Source organism: Pelecanus crispus, chromosome 1 (assembly GCF_030463565.1).
Source record: "Pelecanus crispus isolate bPelCri1 chromosome 1, bPelCri1.pri, whole genome shotgun sequence".
Classification (NCBI taxonomy): domain Eukaryota; kingdom Metazoa; phylum Chordata; class Aves; order Pelecaniformes; family Pelecanidae; genus Pelecanus; species Pelecanus crispus.
The window spans coordinates 44,745,203-44,767,777 of record NC_134643.1 but is presented as its reverse complement, the minus strand read 5'-3'; the positions used below and the strand labels follow the sequence as shown (position 1 = coordinate 44,767,777).

General features: G+C 37.4%; 1 protein-coding gene across 3 annotated transcripts in view; it reads right to left on the bottom strand.

Annotated features, from left to right (window-relative positions):
• The window catches only part of NAV3 (neuron navigator 3), a 273,398-nt gene that overhangs the window by 26,729 nt on the left and 224,094 nt on the right, over positions 1–22,575 (bottom strand). For all 3 annotated transcript variants that reach the window (XM_075728018.1, XM_075728019.1, XM_075728020.1), the window contains 6 exons: positions 21,538–21,698; positions 19,484–19,672; positions 16,902–16,954; positions 12,018–12,041; positions 9,608–9,685; positions 1,019–1,102 (listed from right to left, as the gene is read on the bottom strand). In XM_075728018.1, coding sequence (XP_075584133.1) covers positions 1,019–1,102; positions 9,608–9,685; positions 12,018–12,041; positions 16,902–16,954; positions 19,484–19,672; positions 21,538–21,698 — 589 coding nt within the window. The remainder of the gene's footprint in view (positions 1–1,018; positions 1,103–9,607; positions 9,686–12,017; positions 12,042–16,901; positions 16,955–19,483; positions 19,673–21,537; positions 21,699–22,575) is intronic.

Below are 22,575 nucleotides of genomic sequence, written 5' to 3'. Positions count from 1 at the left end.
ATGAGGATTAAAGGAATCTAACCTCAACAACAGAGAAAAGAAGAGAGGGAAAAGAACATGTTCCAAATCTTTTGGGAAAGAAGCTTGGAGATGATCTGTTTCAATGTCACTGTTTAACCTCTTCTGGAAAGAAAACCTTCTGAGGGAAATTATACTTTGTAAAATAGTCAAAAGTTTTGGTTTTAAGAAAACTCCATTGTGGTTTTTTGCTTAAGATGATAAGCAACACAAACATTTTTTATCCAGTTCACAATGAGCCTCACCACATTTCATCTGTTGGTGCTCAACCAGACTGTGAAATGTTATTTTTAGAGACAGCTACACTGACTCCAGTGGTGACTAATAGCTTACTGATATAGTTTCTTTCACAATTTGGCTCAATGAGGCCTGTCCATTTATAGGATGCTGTTCAAAATGAGTAAGGGCAGAAAGTTGCAGAAGTTCACTCCTGGAAGGTGCTAAGCAGCATCTTAATCCTGAGCTTGGTACAAAGGCTCACATTAATTCTACTACCTATCAGGTTTAGATTTTTTTTCTCCTGTAGTCAAAACAGCACAGTGAAAACCAAAACTGTTTACTCACGAATAGGATATCTAACCGACATTAACTCTCTGAATGGAGTAATTTTCTTTACTTGAAGTTCTTCCCTTCCCATAATTCTATTATTCTGACAACGCTGGCAGGCTGGAATGAAGCACTCCAGCACATTATGATCAGTCTTTGTTACAGGATCTTTCAGTACGGATTAAACCTAGAGTCGCATATGTTTTAATTAAAATCTGAAAATGAAAGATTTTATCTTCAAACTATTCTATGATATTGTCTGTGTAAACCTGATGCTACACAGTTCAATTCTCCTGAAGCTTTATGAAGATTTGATCGCAATAGCCATTAAAGAAAGATCTGTCTGTCTTACTGTCACAGCTGCCCCTGTTTCCTTTCAGTGTTTTTTAAACAAAACTCTAATATAATCTGCTAACTGTTTTCCACATTAAAGCATCTGCTTTGGTAAACGTACCTTTTGTTCAGCTGTCATTGTTAGACTTTGCAATCGGCCGGTCATATTTCCCAAGCTTTTTTCGAAAGCTGCTACTAGATGAGCCTGTGAAAGAAACAGAAGACAACATTCACCGTGATAATGGGAAAATTTTCCCAGATCTATTTTTTAAAAATATTTTTTCCCTCCAAGCTCATCTTTTCCAGCTCTTTTCTATTAGTTTTAAACTCAGACTGAGCTAACTTGTACAGGTGAAGCAGCCAAGTGAGCCCAGTGTTCCCCAGGCTTCTTTAGCCCCCAGGGAGATTAGCTCAGGTATCTCTGCCTGGAAATGAATCATGGATATAATGCCCTGCTTTAAGTTTACTGATATATTGGCCAATTGTTTTCAATTATTGAAGACTTTAACACAGGAATTCAAGTACTTTATCATAAAAGGTAAGTTTTAACCTCACAAATAAAACACTCCAGAGGAGCCCTGAGAATCAAACAAAAAATATCACAGTTAGTTTTATAAAAGGTCATTACTTGTTCTATTCATCTTATATTGATTGCATATGTGTGTGTGTATAAAAATAATAAGAAACATATAAAATATAAATACAGTATTTATACATGTGTGCAAATGTATATATCAAAGACAATCTTAAAAACTGGAGGGTTTTCTCAATAAGAAAAGCAATAAAGTTGAAACTGATTAAAAGATTCAAAAAAGTTAAAGCTTCATTTTATTTTCTAACAACATTCACCCTATACTCTATGCTAGCAAAATTTCTGCAAACAATACATCAACTCTTCATTGGTTCTAACTGACATCGAGTTTTGTAGGCAAAGAAGGGCAAATGTTCGTAAAAAAACCAGCAAGCTAAGCCAGCTTGTACAGCCAAGGGAAAGTAAGAATTTAAATTTTATGGAATTCCATAAAATTCCATTCATTCCTCTCACAACACCAAATAGTAAAAGCAGAAGGAAATCCTGATTTTCCCTTTACAATCTCAAAAGTGGTACTAGGCAAAGTTTTCAAACACAGGCACTACAATACAGCTGGAAATATAACTCACAACAACATATTTATATGCACAAACGGATTAACTGAGCTTCTTCACAGAGAAAATTTATTTTTTACTATAGCAGTACAGGCACACGCAGTGCATGGCAAATTTTTCAGTTACAGATTTGCATGCTGGTACAAGCATAGTTGAAATTGTTCAAATGTATGTGGTTGTACTGAATCTGAGGTATAATCAGAAAAAGACATAGTCCAAAAAGGATTCTGTTATGCACATTAGAAGAAGGAAAAGTGCTTCTTGCCACCTTGCTCTGTGTATTATTCCTCACATAAAAAACAATTATCATCTATATAATAGTGGCCTGCTTCTGTGTCTCCACTTCAGAGCTGTTGTACTGATAGGTGGCTTTTGTGTTTTGTAAATCATTTTGGATTGCTATAAACACTTTAGTATCTTGTAAACTCCTTATTTTATACTTATTAAACTTATTAATGATATTATTAGCAAATAATTTATTTAGTTACTTATGGGGATAGTGGTCAATCCACCTGCTTTCTGCATCTGCGGGGATGCCTTAGGGATAATTCTTTTGGTAAAGGATACATACCCCAGGGACTAACTTTTGATAAACATGGAACTAGATACATATGCAATTTCTTAAAGATTAATTACTAATTGTGTATATTCCTATTATAACATTTATAACATAGGCTATATTCTTGAAGTTATAAGTTTAAATAAAATTAACTTGGAATATGTGTGAAATGCACCTCTGAAACCTGCCAATTGATATAAAGTTATTCTAGCTAGTTTGGAAACTACAGCCTTCAGTTGTTTTCACTACTCTATTCCTCTGAGAAGATAAAAGGAACTAGTTTTTAAACTTACTGTTCACATTAATAATTAGCTACATATTAAAATTATCCAGACTAATTTATGGTGTTTTAATTCCAAAGATGATGACCACTGACCCAGAACACAATCAGAGACAAAGTAGATGCACTACACTTCCACAGAATTATAGCCAAATGTCTCTTCATTACATGTGTTTAACAGGAAACTAATGGAGCTCTCTGTTCCCTGCCTCATAAAAAAATCTATGGCTTGGCTGATGGCCCGTGGTTCTGCTTTACCGTGAGAATAACAATGGGGACTGAGGGCTTGAAAAGAGGAATAATTTGCTTAATTATGCATTGCTTTTGTCTGTTTCTCACAATTACACTGTGATAACCACAGTTCTTTGGTACCTAACTATGCATATTTGTGCAAAGTATTTTCCTATCCATAGGTACAACTTCAGCTTATATTGTACATGAATAAACCACAAGGAACTTATAGGAAAAATTAAGGAACTCACAGGAAAAATTAAGAACTAAAAGGCATCATTAAAAATGTCATCAAAGGTCACTGAAACTATTAAGTTAGTGTCTGATGGTCTTTAGAGGAAGATAGCCATGTTACAAGCATGGATTCTTACTAAAATTCAGCCTGTGATAGACTACATTACCTTCTTGGCATAGCACACTAAAATTTTTGCATCATAAATGTAATTGGATCAAGATGATGGATCCTTCCTAACTTATTTGAGATAAAGACTATCAGGTCTCGATTTGCTAATAATAAAGAAACATAATTCAAAGGCCCATCAACTGAAAACTATTCAAGAAAAAGCCCTCAATCGCATTGTTTGTTACTTTAAATGCTTATTACAACAGAATACTCTTTTATGAAATACAAAGTATTAATTTTACATTCAGAGTAATAAACTGTGCTGCTTTTCCCCACGGTAGCAAATATTTATTTATTCAGCAGTCTAGGGAACTCTTACTTGTCAAAATCTTATGCAGATTTGTCCCAAAAGAAATACTATGTAGCAAAATAAGAAAAGTTAGTTTGAAAAAAGCTAGATTAACAGTGTATTTATATGTGTGTGGAAGTATGCATAAAACATATGTATGCACATATTCCCATTTAAGGACAGACTTTGCATTTAAATAGTTAAATTGATTTGATTGGATTGGTAATCCTCAGATTCTGAGGATTATTTACTTTATACAAAAGGATCCATTCTTTCTTTCTTTCTCATAAAAAAAATTAGGAATATAATTCTTTTTTAAAGTTATAACTAATCCTTCACACATTAGAAAACTCTCTGCACTAGATTCAGTAGTTTCATTCATGGAATACATCATTCGAATACCATACAAAATAGCCTGAATATGGCATGTGTTTTAAATAACACTTATTCTAAAGTAAAAATACATCTTCACAACTGAATGCAGCATTTGTACTTGGGAATAGATATGCTGGAATTAGAGTTAAGTAACTGGGCATTGCTGGAAGTATGCCTACAGCAAAATATATCCATCTTTAACCTGATATACATATTGGATACGCAGATGATATACAGCTCTTAATCTGTAGATTCATCACATACAGAATCATAGAATCATAGAATTGTTTAGGTTGGAAAAGACCTTTAAGATCATCCAGTCCAACCATTATCCTAACATTACCAAGTCCACCACTAAACCAATTAAGGGTAGAGTAGCAACCCCACGCCTCCTGGCTTGGTGGCTGGATCATTTATATAGATTAATTTTGACTTTTATTAACATGTGAAATTCCCATTGGAAATAGTCAAAGAGATATATGCTCAGGGAATGACTTCAGTGCTAAGATGACAGGGTTGATTTTAAACATCTTCTTCTTAGTAAACGATCCCAGCCAGCCAAACCCCGAATACCCCAGCTCTTAGGTTTACAGTCCATCCTGAACATGACATTGGCATATCCAAAGACTATCTGCCGACCCACTTTGCAATTTGTCCTGGGGTGTTCAGGTTTATAAAACAAAGGTAAATAAAGAAATTTCCTCCCACCTGACATGGCTGAATGAAAGGAGGTGTGAGAGGCCAGAAGGGATCGGGCTGATTGCAAGAAGCAACTGTACACCTGGTGACCTTTTCTGTTCGCCGCCTGCTATTATCTTGTCCTTTGGCTGCAGGATAGTGGTTCAGAGCTGGCCAAACAAGAGTATTAGCCAGCGAACCCCCTCCACTTTCTACTGGCATCCTGGGTCTACTACAGTTTGCAAGAATGCACCCTTCAGCTTTATACAGTACAAAGCACTGATCAAAGTCCCTCTGAACAGGCTGGGTTCAGGCTGCTTGCTGGAATTTGAGCCCTTGTCAGTCATGTAGGAAGTCTGCTGGTTGGACACTTTCTGCACTGAAAACAGGCCCTTTCTTAATTAGTACTGAGATTTGTCCTTCAGCAACATCAAAACAGGCACCAGGGGAAAAGCCAGAATCTTGGAAAAAAACTGTAAATTAAGCATCCAAACAACAGCTGGGCCCTGCTTGAATTTAATCATATGCAGGCAAAACACTTTGGGGTTAATCAAATGAAATAAACTGCTGAAATCAAGCATAGTACTTGAGTCCAGCCAACAAAACCTGAATAATAAATGAAACCAAATAAGAAAAGTCTTAGCAGAGGTTTCCAAAATGCCTCAGAAATGTTATAACTTCCAATTGACAGATTTTGATATAAAATAATGTATCAAGCAAAGGCTTGATGAAATAGGTCAAATTTCAGCCTGACAGTCTTTTAATGACAAATGTACTACTGTCACCAACAATTTTTTGCGGTGAAGAAAAGACAGACATGAATACTGTTGAAATGAGATGAATAAGATGCTCTTTTTTTCACTCACAATATTTTTGCTCAGTTCTACAAAAGGAGATGGTAACAGCAAATTCAAGCCTGGGATGAACAGTGAGGGAACAAGATTTCTGGCTATTAATAGTTTCCTTCTCCAGACTACAGTGAGGAAAAAAGTACTGCCCATTTTCAGACACTGAAAGTATGGAAATTTGGGGGAGCTCAGGACTAAGGCTAAGATGATTGCATTTATAGCAAAGGCATCAGAAATGACTGAGTAATTTTCCGGTCAGCAAAGGCACCACAGAACATACTCTGGTCATGCAGTTCTCTGCCTGCCAGAGATGGATGTAACTACAGAAAAGATAGGCAGAGTGACCAAACTTTTTTCTACATTAGACTTATTGCTCATGTAGGTTTTAGCCTACTGGCGTGCAAATGTGACTCAAAATGAGGGTCAGAGTAGTATTATCCATTTAGAGAGTAAAGCATGGTTTTGATTTCTTCTCTGAGGATAAATTCCAGCTTTTGTGATTAGGACTATTTCTCCTTCAAATGCCAGGGGCTGGTGAAGTATATCTCTTAGATTAGGAATAAATGGCAAATGAATACATGTAAGTAAAGCATTGCTAAGACAGTACAAGTTCATGAAAATTAGAAGCCCATCTGGGTCTGTCATAAGTTTGTCAAATTAAATAAAGTATTTGTTAGTTACTCTCATAATTTTTCTGAAAGGTATATAATCACTGGCATTAAAATATCAATTCTGTAATTAGTCTAAATTTCAGAAGCCATATCACAATTAAAAGGTTGTATACACACTCTGTTTTCAAGCTGGCTTTTATTCCTGATGTTTAAATGACGTTTCACGGAACTTATTTACATAAAGTGCTTAAACAGAATTAGTACTTACACATCTTTAAGGGGTCTCTTTTGATCCTTTGGATTTATGTGGAAGACTTTTTTCTAATGCTTTACATGTTCCATACCAGAAATATCACAGAAAGAACTCAGAACCAGGCTTATTGTGAAATGCTTTTCAATTTTTGGTTTTGTAAAGTATATATCTCATTACAGCATCCCCAAAAATATTTACTTATAATAACTAGTAATATCTACTTTTTTTTAGATTGTTTTCATCATGAAGGTGTCTAAGGCCCTTGTTCATGCCTGGAGAATTTGAAGCCTCTAAGTTTGATGCTCCTGACAAGTTTAATTTTGAGGGAAATTCCACATGTTGGGGATTTGGAAAAAGAAAATATTTCTCTGGTACCATTTTAAAACCCCATGTGCTAAAAGGATCAGCTTTAGGGTTGCTTATAGGTTTAGAGTTTAAAGACTATCTCCATGGAGATTGATTAGAAGGTGGGTGACACAGTCAAAAGAATGTGATTAAATTAACCTTTATACAACATACGGTGTGTGTGCACAGATATATATATGCATACAAGCACATACAGGTCTACAAATGTGGTACTTCTGGATAGGCAAAAACAGAAGCACTTGTATATATTTTTTAACTGTCCTGTTAAAAATGTTACCCTTCATTTAGATCAGTAGGAAAGCTATGAGTATTCTTACTAGGTGTTCAGAAGTCCAGAGGCAGTACATGGATGGGACCAGATCCCCACCAACACAACGTGAATTAAACAGATCAAACCCAACTTGTTTCTCACCCATGCAGCAGAATACATTTGAGCAAAAACCAAGCCAAAATGTAAGTATCCATTTTTAGCTTGACCCAGTTTCTTTGAAATATGGACCAAATCTAATTGTAATGTAGAGCTGACTTTGAAAACTTGTCTGGAATAGGTAACGTTATTAGACACCAGTCTGAATGGTGTTTACTCCACACAAAGGAATACTGACCAAAGATATAGGCAATAACTTCTAACTAACACTGGGGAGAAATTAGACACAATTGGCCCAAACGAACTGAACAGTGGCCTTATTGCTTCAGTTGCAGGGAAGAATGCCCTGCCATCCTCACTCTAGTGCATTTGTTGCTGTATTATAGGCTACAGCATTGCTGGTGTGACTGGAAAAGGGTGGAGACTAAAGAGAGTCATCTTCCACCGCATCAGCAAGAAGGAATATGCTGGTGTTTTCTGTTTAGAACTAGCGGGAGGAGAGAAGGGCAAACTGCTTTTCTGCCCACAGGGTAAAGTCAGGCGTGGTACCAAGAGCCCAAGTTATCCCCATCAGAGGGGCTCCCACACCACTCCCAGGCACCTGAGCACAGGCCCACCACAAGCAATTTAGTCTTACTGATGTGGCATCACTGTTCAGACTCACCACACGGTTTGGGTTGAGAGGGACCTTTAACGATCATCTAGTCTAACCCCCCAGCTGTGGGCAGGGACAGCTTTCAGTAGATCAGGTGCTTGCAGGAATCAAGCTAACTCTTCTGGTTAACACCAGCTGCTGCTGTGTGGGCATTAACGGGGCACTCAGAGTGGATGTGGGGGTGTCTGTGATTGTGTCGTGTCACAAGGCCAGCCACAGCCCACCTCCTTCTGCCCCCCGCCGCAAGGCAGAGCTGCTGCAGCCCTGCGTTTTTGGTGGAAAGCGCCCTGCAGAGAACAACGTGTTAGCAAACACGACTACCTGAGGCATGCTGCCTTAGCTCTTCTGACAACTTGTTGTTGGTTTTACTTTGTTGCTCTGAGGATGAGTGACTGAAGAACTGCTCAGTCTGACAAAGATGAATATCAGTGTCTAAAATCCATGAGAGATGGAACCCCATAGTGAAGATAGACATGCTAGCTATAAATTCCCGCATGGATAACCCAACCCAGAATCTAGCTTTTGAATTTATGAACATTGCAGGATTCTAATATTGTCTGCCTCACTAGTTCATTCTCAGAACTCAGGACAGACTGGCAACCTGTACTGCTATAGAGGAACAAACACCCACAGGGGTTCTGCGGCCACCTGAACAGAGCAGAAAGTGCTAAGAGTAGCTCTTCCACATTTTCACGTGTGGCAGTCCTAAGAGAACAAGTAGCTTTCACACAGCTAGAGATTATTTTCCCACAACATGAACACGGTATTATTTCACCAACTGAAATAATTTCTTTGAAATAATGGCAGTTTTCATAGATCTAAATACTCAGTACATCTACATTTTGAAGAAAGGTACTCTATAGGTTGCCCAAGACATCAAGAAATTGCTTTCTTGAAATGCAAAATGATACTTTCTTGCAACTGTATCTCATCTTTCCTTAGGAATGGTAACTATAGTTGTCTCCTGAATTATGTTTAAAAATCACTATACAACAGATTGTTCAGTAACTATCCAGTAACTTCATCTGAAACCATAGTAACCAGACAGAATTGTAGCTCACGTTCCCTATCTGGCATTATTTTCTGATAACATGTTCAATAACTCATATTAGCAGTGTAGGACAATTGGAAGGAACACCAAGGAGCTCTCTGTGAAACAGCCCAGTTTCCCTTAGTTATATATCAGCACAGTTATCACAGCATATGAATTCTATATACAATTGCACACTGTTCTTCCCTCCACATCTATCTGTATTTTGCAAAGCTTATATTTGTGAAATGAAATTATAATGAATTCTATCAGAATCTGCAATTCATGCCCTTTCTTTGGTTGTTTCTCCTTACTTGGGGGCTTTTTTTTTAATTGATTCTGAAGAAAGAGTGAAACTGAACTGGATAGGATTGTTGTCACATCTGAAGTGTGGAAACTCTAATTTCTATTTCCACTGTGTTTGATTACAAGATTTCTTCTGCTTGAAGCTGAGGCAATACAGACACTTAATGAAATAATTAATTTGAAAACCACCAAAATAAGTAAATAATAAAAGTCTCCCAGACCACGTGGTGGTACTTGAATTGAGTAAGAGCCAGTAGCCAATCTGAGAATGTTTTCTCTGATACTGTTTATGATCATGAGCAAAAATACTTACATTTGCTGAAAGCTGAGATGTAAGGGTAGCAACTTTCTCTTGTGATGCAACCAGCTCTCTCCGTAGTTTCTGAATTTGCTAGATTAAAAAAAAAAAGACTGCTGTCAGCATTTCAGCAATTTCCTTCTGTTGTGGGTTTTTTTTTTTGTTTTCTTAAGGGATCGCTAATAGGTTTACAATATCTTAGTGTCACATTTTAATCTCAGAACTATTCAGAAATACAAATTGTTAGAAGTTGGCACTTACTGCTGCTCCGTCTGTTTTCTCGCAGTTAAGCAGTGTATGAGCTAGGATCCCAGTTAAGGGAACACATATAGGCAAATGCTTAATTACTTCATATGTACAATCCCCTGTTTGCACATGTAAATGTCATGTTTTTTTATCAAATCCCACAGGTTCCAAACATATCCTTAGTGCAATCAAGGCTAGCAGTCCTGGATGAGATCTGAGGTTATGAAACATGAAAGAATTTGAATGAGGTTCACTTTGCCTGACTGTAGATTTGATGCAACCGACATATGTTATATGTCTACATTAGACTCAGATGCCAAAAAGTACTGCCCCACTGCCTGGCATGAAGAAGGCTTCGATGACTACCTCAGACACAGATTTTTGCTTCATGGATGCCTAAAGCTAGATGAGGTGCAGTAATATTTTTGTTTCTCTAACACAGTATTTCCTACAGTCCCAGAGATTCACATATGTAGCCTCTTTAAACCTTATATATCTTTCAAAAATTTGCTGGCCAACTTAAAAAAATGTAGCTTTAAATGTGACTGTTGACATGAAAACAATACTTAATTCAAGGCTCCTCTATCCTTTAATGAAAAACAGAATCCTTAAGAAAAATATCTGTTTACATTTCAGCTAGGATAGATATCTAGCATGAAGCTTGTGCATCATTTAAGCTCATTTAACCCTATTTAGGATCTTACAGGGACTCCAGGCATTGCACTGAACTTAAGCACAGCATGGAGTTTCACTTTGAAACCCCTTTCATACTCAGACACAAAAGAAATTATTCCAGACTAGAGAAGTAAAATGTCTAAAACTAGCCTAGGAAAGGGAGCACACAACATTCACTAGCAAAGACTACTGCAGTACTTTAATTTTATGAGTCCCATGAAAACCAGCAGGGAATATTGGACAAGCTTTAAAAATGAACAAGTTCCTGTACCTCTGTGATACAAAAATAGGTAGGTGATTTACACTAGCTCAGAGCAAATATTATTGAGCTGTTCTCCATCCTGGACTGCCACTTTTCTTTTTCCAAGTTTTCTCTTTGGTTTTCAATAGCAATTATTTGACCTTCCTGCTTAAGCTACACTTTCATCATATTCCTGCCACTATACAAAGGCAGTTCCATGAAGTGCTGTTCAACATCTTCTGCAAGAGCATCACAGAACAGACCTAGATACCTAGATACTGAAAAAACATCAAGTAGAAACACACAGGAAAGAAATGTTATTTCAGCTCTATATACAGCCCTATATAAAGGGCAATGAAATGAGGAATTGTCATTTACTCTACTGAGCTATGGCATTCTTCTTCAGCCCCTCTGCTTTAACTTTCAGAGAAAGGAGCTTAGAAATTTCAAGTAGAAATTATATTGAAATACACTGTGGCAAGTAAGGAAGAATGTGTTTATTTGTTCAACTTTTTCAAGATACTTTTGGGTTGACTTTTTCTCTGATTAGAATAGTAAAAATAGGAGCAGCATAAACACAGGAGTTGGAAGGCATGTGGCTCCGTGAAGTGGAAGTGCACCCCTTGGTGCTGCATTTTATTGCTGCTACTCCTTGATGCCCTTCTAATACAACCAGGACTTCATTTTGAGAAAGGCTGTAATTGTATGCAGCTGCTGACCTGGGTTTGTCACCCATTCTTATACACCATGAGGAGAAAGAAGCTGTTTTCCATGTCAGATTTGATTTATATTTGAAATCAATCTGCGTTGCTCTGAAATCCATCAAAGTGGTCAGTTTCAGAAATTTAATATGATGCAAAATGTAAGGGAGAGAAGTTCAAAGCGAACATTTGAAGTATTTTTCTCCTGAAAGGCAGCACATTACCTAGAATTGCACAGTCCCTTAGATCCAGTACAGAGTGGTATTAAGTCTGAAATCAGACGTATCACAACTCCTCCACTCAGAACCCTGATTCTCATCGATTCTTTTCACCTTTTTAGAACCTCAGCCAGGAGGCATTCTTCAGCACGATGCTAAGAAAACACCTTCTAGTGCACTAGAAGCTGCATCGGCTCTTTACCATTTCTCAAAAAGTGGAACAAAGACACAGGGTGTCTCTTCCCCAGCGACTCAGCAGTTTAGCCACAGCAGATAAACAATAAACTTTAAAATAAGACAATACAATACGATACACAACTATAGAAACGAAGAAAATTTTTTACCTCTGAATGTGCCTTTTCTTCTGCCTGGAGGAAAACAAAGAAGAAATGGCTTAGAAACAGTCTGCAACATAATTGCAGTAATAGAAAATAAAAGCCAGCTACACTGAAGTGAAATGAATAGTTTCACGGATCCATTACCTTTAAGGAAGGTATGCAGTAAAAACAATAAATGGAATTCTTTTCAACTTACTTGGCAAGGCTCCAGCTGAAACCCCAAAGAGTTTGCCAGCATACTGATAACATGAAACAGTGGATAAAGGGAGAACAGGAACAGAACTGCAGAAACTGCAGCTACATTTCTAAGATACAAAAGAAAATTTGCTATGCTGTCACTGTGCAGACCTTAGCCTGTTACCAGCAAACTTTTACACCGTAATGATTATTATGGCTCCTGGAACTATATTTGCTTTACTGCATACTGAGTAATATTCCTAATAGACTAATCCCGGCTAAGAGAAGTTGGCAGCATATCACTAAAACATACATGGGGGAAGGTGAGGGGAGAGGGGTACTTGCACTTTAAAATAATTTCTTCCATATAGAGTACTGACCAAAATATTAAGGGCTATCAAGGCATGTTAAAATTTCAGCTTAAACTTGCCAGTAATATTTAACAATTTTAGATATTTTCCTTATTGTTATGTATTGTGTCATATAATGATGCTATTTACTCAGCAGTCTTTTTCAACAAGCTAAGAAACTAAATCATTGTAAGGCAAACCTTTGAAAGTCATTAAATTTGTAAGCATGAGAGTAGTCTAATTTAGGAGGCATTTGGTGGACAGAGAAATCTTGCTTCAGTGGCATTCTAATGGAAAGGAATGGTGTGCCATGAGAGAGGAACCCTTTCATAACATAAAATAAGAATCAGTTAATGTACTGGGAATTAAACCACCCCATGATCTGAGGTGGCCTAAGTTCAGAGAAGCAGTCTAACATTGTCTGGAAGAGAAGTAAGCAGTAAAAGGAAAATGTGGGTAGAAGAATTAGCTATAAATAAAACTATAAAGGCTAAAAAACCCAAGGTAAGAGTTCCTCAGAAGTTTCCCTGACATTAGGCAGTATCTGTGTTATTACGAATTAATACAGCTGCTTTTTTAAGCCTGTATTAAGCACAACTTTTGTGCTGTTAGAATTTTAATAATTTATTATAGAAATGTTTTCTTACTTTACCTGGTGTAGGGAGAGAAGCCTTTTAGAAAATGCCTCTTTCCATATATGCTTATCTGTTAACAGTCATTAAAAAGACTGTGATGGTATGATACTTCCCTGTAACACTTAGAACTGCTCTTGGGTCAAACTACTATAATGCCTGATACATCACTACATGGGAATGATTTAGTATAATGGTGGTTTTATTTGCCAGCACTGATGTGACACACATACTGATACTAACTTTCTGATCTATGTTTGGAAAAAGGAGATTTGTCTACAGAAAAAATTGAAATTCTATTCTCATTATTGCTACTTCGAACACGTAGTGCATGAAAAGTCACAAAGGGATCAAGAAAGACCATGTCCCATTATGAATTCTACTGTGCCAAGAAAAGCAAAAAAAATTAAAATTTAGGGTTGGTGACCTTTTGGTGAAACTGCCATGTGGGGACATGGTCCTTAGACTACCGGCTCCCGCTGATGAAGGCAGCGCTACATGTTGTTACCAGATGACTCCCTCACTGTACAAGAAAGCGTTGCCTCTCCCCCAGAGTTCAGAGAGGTGGTTCCCACAAGTCAAATTTTGTGGGCAGTGGAAGAAGTAAATGAAAGAGAAAGAACAGGATTCTGGGCATACTATCAACTTAAAAAATAAAATCTGACAACCAAATACATCTGAGCAGTTTTTACTTAAGAGTTCATGCTGACACCATTGTAACCCAGCACTCAGCCACTGGTTCAAAAGGCTCTAAAAGGAAATAATTTTTTTTCTCCCTCTACTTCTCCATCATATCCATGCATCCCACCCTTGTTAAGGATTATATTTTTCTTTTTTTGAAGACTTAAAATATTAACATACAAATGACATGTCCTTACACATCTCCTTGAAGCTTGGCTTAGCACAATTAATGAAGTCTAGGGAATCTAAGTGTAGCTAATGCTGAGAGCCAGTGCGAGAAATATAGCAATTAACTAAATATGTGCAAATTGCAGTGTCTCACCTACTGAGCAGAAGAAGATTAAAATTGGGGACAACCTATCATAATTTGCACTACCACACATCTTTTTCAACTTCTCGGAGAGCTAGATATATTCACTGCCAAAACTGAATCAGTATTTCAATCCTACAGTCTACTAAGTCCACTTGCATAGCATACTTTTCTTTGAAACCAAATGTTTGTCTCTCTACATGCATATCTCTACAAGCTAGATTTCCAGTCTATTCAAATAAGTCCTGAAAACCCAAATGCAAATCAAGAAGAAAGCCAATACATACAGAAAATACTAGCGAATGCAGAACTTCTGTCTCATTGCACTTATTCATTGCAAGGGCAGCAAATCATGAAATGTCTCTTCTGAATCTCATATTCTAATTCTCAAATAAACAATCTTCAGAGAATAACTTCAAGATTTTCAGCTATCCTTTGGTAATAATACATAAAGATCTTGATCTTTATTTAGTACTTTGTCTGAATCTCTCCAGTGATTAGGCTGCAGAAAACCACTAGCACCAAGGCTTAAGGCAATGCTTGAGAAATCTGATAAATATATTTGATTGAGATACTTATGGAAAGGCAGCTGCTTTGGAATTCCTGCTTAGTGATGTTGGCCTGCTTAAGTAAGGTAAAAAAGCTCTTGCACTCCTCACTGAGTCTAGTAATAGCTGAAAGCAAGTTCCATGTGCCACAACCCTGTGAAGCTATCCGTTTCTGGAGGAAATGGGGCACTGCACTGTTTCATGGAACAATAAAACACTGTTCTCTGCTTTCGGCTGATGTGATACTGATTGCCCAGCTTTCATGTTTCTATACTCCACTTGTGCATCATCGTCTGATTAATTGCTGAAGAGTTTAAACTTTTTTCACAGGATGAGAGGGATCAAACAGAAGAAATTCTGATCAAAAATCATCCCTAAAGGTCAACCCTAGTAACTTAGTCATCCTAATTCCTTTCTTGCCCTTTACAGATTTTTCTAGACCTTCCATCATCTTGTCTACATAATCCATAACTTAAGGAGTGGGGCTTAACTGCAGTGTGAATTCACAGTCAGAAGTTTCAGATGATATTCCACTGGCTTACAGCATGAACTTGGGTAAACAGTTTAAAGTTTGTTTTGCAAGAAAAATACTGTTCTCTAATATCATGGGGTTTAGGTAATATTTCCAAGATACTCTGTAATCTTGAATGATAACAGGTTATATAAATAGAAAGTATTAGTAAACCCTTGCTACAATACACAGCATCAGAGAAGAGATATTTCACAATTACTGACTCACTGGATACTGAAAGCATCCTGTGTCACTTTGTAATTTGATTTTTTTAAACCATCTATCAGTTTCGTAATATTCTTCTAAAATTTGATATCAAAGCTTGAATTATAATTTTGGACACCCCTCCAAGCAAATTGATCATAGTGTCTCATAGACAGCAGGGAAATAATAGTAAAGATTTTTCCACTACCAAAACATGACAAGTTTTGCTTTGAATGTTCATCATACCTTATGTGCAGCCAGTCTGTATGTACATTCTACCTCCCCAAAATAAACTGGGGCTGATGTGGACTGGAATTGCTTGCAACTTGCTGCTAAGGCCTGGGTAAAACCAGTGCGTGTGTACCTGATGTTTTAGACATGCCCCTGTATAGACCTTTTTATGATTAAACAGAACTAGGAGAGACACCATTTGCGGTACACATTGTGCATGGATGCAACCGACTGTCCAAGCTAACATGAGCTTAGCATCGAGATAGGGCTACCGAATGGCACAAATGCATCAGACTGCATCTGCTCGGTATTCCCAGGCAAGAACTGGTGTTGGCTCTCGGTAGAGGAGTTCATGTAATTCCCAGGATGTCAGCTGACACTATTCAACACCTGAAAATACAGCGAGGAGACAGACTATTCATGAATGCATGGAATGAAAGCAGTTAAGTGGCTTGCACTGCCATGAAAAAGGGCTACTACAGCATGTAATCGTAGTTAGCGGATAGGTTGCAAAGCAACTGTTGTGTATCAGCAAGGGAATGTCCAAACATGTTTAACTCCTCCTTTATGGATGACTTCTTGTTAGTAGAACAACTGAAGCAACAAATTACGCAGATCTCAAAAAAGATACCAAAACAATAAAATAGATAAAAAAAACCCCAAACCAGAACTTCTGCTTGAGTTAGAATACAATTATTACTCAATCTAATTAACCTAATTAACTAAGATTAATGGCTTTTTAAAGGCACTTTTCTCTTTGGAAATAATATCTAAATACTGTCATTCGCAACAAGGATCAGTAGACATTTAAACTGCAAATTGTATCTCCCTTACCCTGAAGCAATCTTGTGTTTTCCAAGAAGTGTACCTCGAACAATGACATGACAAAAACACTTTGTAAATTGTGCAATTAGAAAACTATCTGAAAATAAGGAAAACTACTCAAAATTATCAACCACAATAGCATAAGGATCCCCATTAAAGAGAGACCCCCAGACCAGTAACTTCTTTCTAGCTTTCAAAATATACACTGGGTGATTTTAAGCAGTTCTAAGCAAATCACATAAAAAGATGAAAATAATGTATTCTAAAATAGCATGACAGTAATACCAAAGCTGAAAATAAATGTTCCTGCTTTATCGCAGTACAATTTTAATCCTTCTAAACCTCAAAGCATTGAAAGTTTCATGAACAATGAACAAGAACAGAGGCAGGCAGAACTTTTTTCTAAAATGTCAATACTCACCGTAGAGTAGAGAGAGGATGTGCTGGAGACAAGTGATAATGAGGACCCATGTACTTTAAAAAAAGGAAAGTAACATGAAGTATTGATGAAAGCATAAAACTTCCCCCACATAGCTCAATAACTAAACATCTTTTTAAGATGAGAACCAGTCTTCCACGAAGAACAATTATGAGCTATCAGTATAGAAAAGCTATTGATATTTTTTTCCTGCATTTAAAAAGATTGTTCTAAACAAAGCAGCCCTTTTCTGTGTGTGAGGTAGGAGAGCGAGCCAGTGAGATTCAGTATTATTACCAGCAAATCAAGCATCATTTTTGTTGTTTTGACAAGAAATCACTTTACAAATACACTCTTTAGAGAAACCAGAAATTAATCTGTTTATACACCTGTCCAAAGCTGAGCAAACTGATTTGAATAAAAGGCTATGCTTTGCAAAAGAGTTCACATTCCCTGGGGTGAGCTCCCAGGCTTTGCTCAGCTGGTTTCTCCCCTCAGCACGACACAGACCTGTGCATGCTGGCATTTGTAGTCCGTGTGAAGGGGTTACTGCAAGACATGGTGCCATATTTCCACTAATCATCAGTAGAGTCAGCCTCTAGAGCACCAAGTGACTGTTGCAGGACTTCAACTCAAAAAATGGGGTTCCCATCTCTGAAAATGGCAAGTGAAGACTAAACTGAGACAAAATTGCCCCTTTTGCTTCTGATGACTCTCATGAGGAAGGATACACCAACAGAGAATTTTAAAGAAGATATTTATTTCATTACTTCTTTTCATTTTTGTTTCAAAAGAAATTTTTTTTAATATTTATAATCTCACAGGGTTTGGTAAATAAATTATTTTGCTTTAATAGCTACCTGGCATCCATATGCCAAACTGACAATACAAGAATACTCAGATCAGCCAAATAGACTTTAAATCTAATTTTGTAACTCAGCAAATATTTACAAAGATGTGGTACACTGACCATTGAAATCCTCTTGCTTTTAATCTATCTTTGGGTTTCAGTCTCTGCTTTAAATCTCTCAGCTAAATTCCCATTTCATTCTCATATGCAGTGGCTCTACCCATTACCTCACTTCTTTCACTATAACCTTCATCAGAGCTCCTATCTTAAATAAAATACTTTTGGCCTTCCAACAGCATCATTTCATGTTAATCTCTAATGACCGTAAACTGCTGAAAACTGTTTATTATTGCTGCATTGACTTTCATTTACTCAAGTTGATCATGGTTATCCACTCCAGCTGGATATGAAACATGACCAATGAAAAAGCTTTCATCAAAGCCACTGGTGGCCCATTACTGAAATTCTAGATTTAACACCTCTTTTCCTATGCATAAATTATTTGCCTTGTTTTCTCTATTATTCTTCCAGTGTTTCCTTTGATAATTCTCCTGTTCCTCAGCAAAGGGTCTGTAGTCACCTCTGTCCTTCAATTATGTGATATGCTTCTGTGCAGTCAGCCATCCTCTCTGTGCTGACAACTCACAGCTTGATCTGTCCTGCATCCTACTGCTACTATTACATACCCAGATGTCTGCCTGACATATCGTCTAAAATACAGAATAAGGAATTTAAAAATAAAAGTATTACTTGTCCCTTATCTCATTTAGGACTTTTTTTCCCCTTTTTATCTCATAACTATGAGCTTTGGGGCTAGGGGAAGTCTTTTTTATTTGCATGTTGTAAAGACCATTTATATTGTCATCACTTAGCAGTAAGCAAGATTGATGAGATGATGTTATGAATGAATCTCCATTAAATTTTAGTGGGGTGTTTTTGGTTTTTGCTTTTTTTGGTGGGTTTTTTTTTTTTGTTTTTTTTTTTTTAATTAAAGGGTGTGAGAACTTTGTGCTTATGGGAATCCTGCAAATAATCCGATTTACCAGAAATGTTAGGCAGAAGCAAATGTTACAGTGCATTTAATTAGGAGTTGTCAGACACTCTGTGGTTAAAAAAGAACAAAACCCAAAACCAAGACAAAAAATATTCCCCAAATTCCAGGTGTTGTACATAGCATTAAAGAAACCAGACCAACAGTAAGATCTGCATAAAGAAAGTATTGAGGTCAGACTAAATGACAGAGTTTAAGCACAGAAATTCGCACAGTGTTTGCTGTAGGAGGTTGTAGGAAAGTGGGGAAATTAAATGACTACAAAAGAAAGGGGATGCTAAGTAGCACTGGCATTGGAAAAAAAAGGAAATACAGAAGCAGGACTAAGAAAGCATGGAATCACAGTAGTCAAGGTATGCTCAGACACTTCAAATTTAGAGGCAAAAAGAATAAAATAGATTTCCAAGAATGGCGTCCTTTCCTCCAAAATTTCTGATAAAGGATTTACACATGTATGACATACACAGCATTGCATATTACTGTGTGAAAGAAGTATCTTCCATGCTTTAGGGTAAGGAAGTCCTGTGAGTCCAGCTCAACAGAATTAAAAAAAAGCTTCACAAAATTATTTATTTTTTTTATGTTGGAGAAGAAGTATTTTAAAATTTTATTACACTTTGGAGGCCTATTTTGGGGACCTATTTTGGGGCCTATTCGCTGATCCAAATAGTAACTCAGTCTTACCTTCTTCCATGCTGTCCCTGAATGAACCTGAATGACTAATTGCTCGTGGTCTCTCTTCTAGGGATGTAGCACTGCCACACAGTTGGGAGTCATCATAGAGATCAAAAGAAGTGTCTTGTGCAGGGATGCTGTTTGAACGCATCATACTGGGTCCAGGAAGGTTAAACTGAGATAGGTTGGTTGGACTCACTGGAATACAAAGCTTTATTAATGAAACACATTTCCATTAAATGAATTTTGGTTCTTGCACAAAATTGTAATGTAGGACTAGCATGGTTAGGTGGACTGTGCACTATTGAGAAGATGAAAGGCTTTTATTCCTATGTACAAAGCCACCAGAAAAAGGTGAAGCAGATGATCTCCGAGGAGCCGGAGCTGGATGAGACTAATCCTGGAAAACACATGGTAGCACTAATACTGGTGTCTGAATACACACTTGTTCACTTTGACAGCCCAAGACAGAAAATTAATGGGATAGATTCAAAAGTTAAAAGTTAAAAAGGAATAAGAAGTCGTAAGTATTTTTTATAAGCAGCTCTTCTAATAAATCAGTATCTGTATTTTATTGTTATATACCTATATTACTGACTGCTCTTCAGACCAAAGTTTATTGGCATATGTAAGACATTTATCCTTTGATTTTCTACAGCACCTACCACTATATTAGGTTAAAATTCCTGCACAGGCAAGTTGAATCTCATCATAATAAATAGGAGTAGTCCAATCATTCATGGTTGAATTCCAGAACAATGTTGATGAACCTAGTTTAAGCTTTTGCAAAGTTTGTTTGCCAGTAAGAAGGAAAGCCAGGTTATGGTTCACCTGGACCACATGAACTCAATGCCTAGAATAAAAAGCTAATTGTCTATCCAAATTCAGCCTCAGTGTTTGGAATTTTATTTTAGATCATGCAAGATGTGCCTTAAGTCATAAACTACCAGAGCAGCTGTGTTGTGAGAGCAAATTATTCCACAGGGCTTTGATAATGGAAAGAAGCAAAGGACAATGACAAAATAAATTTTAAAAAACCCTGATCTTATTGCTCTCTGTTGTCAGTACAAGAACTATGAACAAAAAGGAAAAGAAGAAAACTGTAAGCAGAAAATGATAGAGTGAGAGAAACACTGCTTAAAAAGAGCTGTGTCTAAAACTACTGCAAGTACATGGAGGAAATCCAAAGCAGTGGCTTGCTTAGCCAGGATTCAATTTCATTTTTAAAAGGGGCTTTGTTAAACTTCTTTTCCCATATGTAATAAAGACAAACATTTGTATATCTGATCAAATTTCTTTTGAGTGATTGTAACCTACAGATGCCATAAGCTGTGACAGAGTGACAGAAGTGTGAATGCTTCAAAGGTTACTGCTAATTCTACATTAAGGGCCTAGAACACAAAAGCTCATTGTGAACCTAGGTATGTGTCCACCGCGGTGCAATTAAAACATTAAAGAAAAAATAAGATCATTAACAAAACTAAATTTGTGTTGGATTAACTTGAAACAAGATCCAGAAGGACCAAATCTAAATCTTGACCTGTAATCAAATAAATCTGAAATGTGACTCACATCCTAAAATATTATATTGCATTCAAGGATACCATTTGGATTGGGCCCAGTGCAGTTATAGCCAGGTCCAGCCACTGAAACACATTGGAAAGGCCTATCTCAAAGCAAACCTGTATGTAGGAAAAAACGTATTATTTAGTGTCTGGTTGACATTCACTAAAATCACTGGAAAGAATCCTTACTGACTGTGAATCCTAAAAGATGATTGGCTTTGAACTAGAAGCTAATTTCCAGCTCTGCCTCAGATTTTCTTCTCCTTGGGCAAGTCATAGAGAATCCGTGCTTTTTTTCTGTATGCAAAATAGGATCCTGTTACCCTGGCCTACTACATGAAAAACATTGTGAGTTTCCCTTCATTAGTGAGGTTCCACAATATGGTGATGGAGATGTTAAAAGAAATTATCTAGTTTGGCAAGCTAATAAATATGAACGGTTGAATTTTATGTTTCTATTCTAGAGTGGGAGGAACAGTGAAGGGAAACAGCATTTACCCAGGTTGGAAAAGTGATATTTTCCAGTTGCAGATGAAGACATAGCTGAAGGAGAAACAAGCGGGGACTGACTGCCAGTGTCTTGGAGGCCTCCAGTTGAATGGGAGCGCAGCCATTCCTTGCCTTCCTCCTGACTCGTCTGCCGGGATGATGGAGTATATCTGAAAAACCACAGCTGACATGCTCAAAACAACGACAAGGTGATGGTTTGGAAAGAAACAGGTGTCACATAGATACACTTCACCAGTTAGATAGAACAAAACCCTTGGAAAGCATCAAGTCTAGTCAAGTGATTATCACCAGGGTAAAATTTACCATCTTATTACAACAGAAAAAGTACAGGACTTGAAACCCCTTTCACCTTCATCCCCCTCCCCAAAGCAGCATTCCCTTCCTTTGAAGAGCTATGATGATAAACCATGGAAGACAGACAACTGAGTTGACAGGAAAGGACTTCAAAGCTATAGGAAGTGTAAAGGCTGATGCAAAAGCTCGGAAGCTGTATGTCTAGGATAGGGAATGGACAGACTAGAAGCCAAGAAATGTGAGTAGCTGCTTACAGAATGACATCTGCCACAGATTATGTGGGCAATTGGTTAGACAACAGGAGTGAAACAGATCAACAACTGTGAAAAAGGAGCTTGCATTGGTAATGACAGCTACTCAAGGTCATATGTGCGGTCTGTCGCTCTGAATGCTACTTGGATTGTGTCCTGCCCCAAACTGGGGGGAGGGAAAGGGACAGGAAAAATCCGCAATTAGCAGAAACAAGTTATCTGGAAGGAAGAAGTCTGGCAATCAAATCATTCATCAGCTGCTTCCTATGGCAAACCAATAAAACAAGTGCAACTTCACACATGAGCTAAGAGGGAGAACTGGTAACTCACTGGCCCAGCCTCTTTTGGCTGGGTTGGAAGAAGGCAATTCGGGCAGTGGTTAAACGTTAGAACGTGCAGGCATTGTGGGTCTTAACCACGAGACTGTTTTTCAGCAATGTCTGCAATAGCCTGTTTCATTCAGCACAATCTCCTGCTGAGA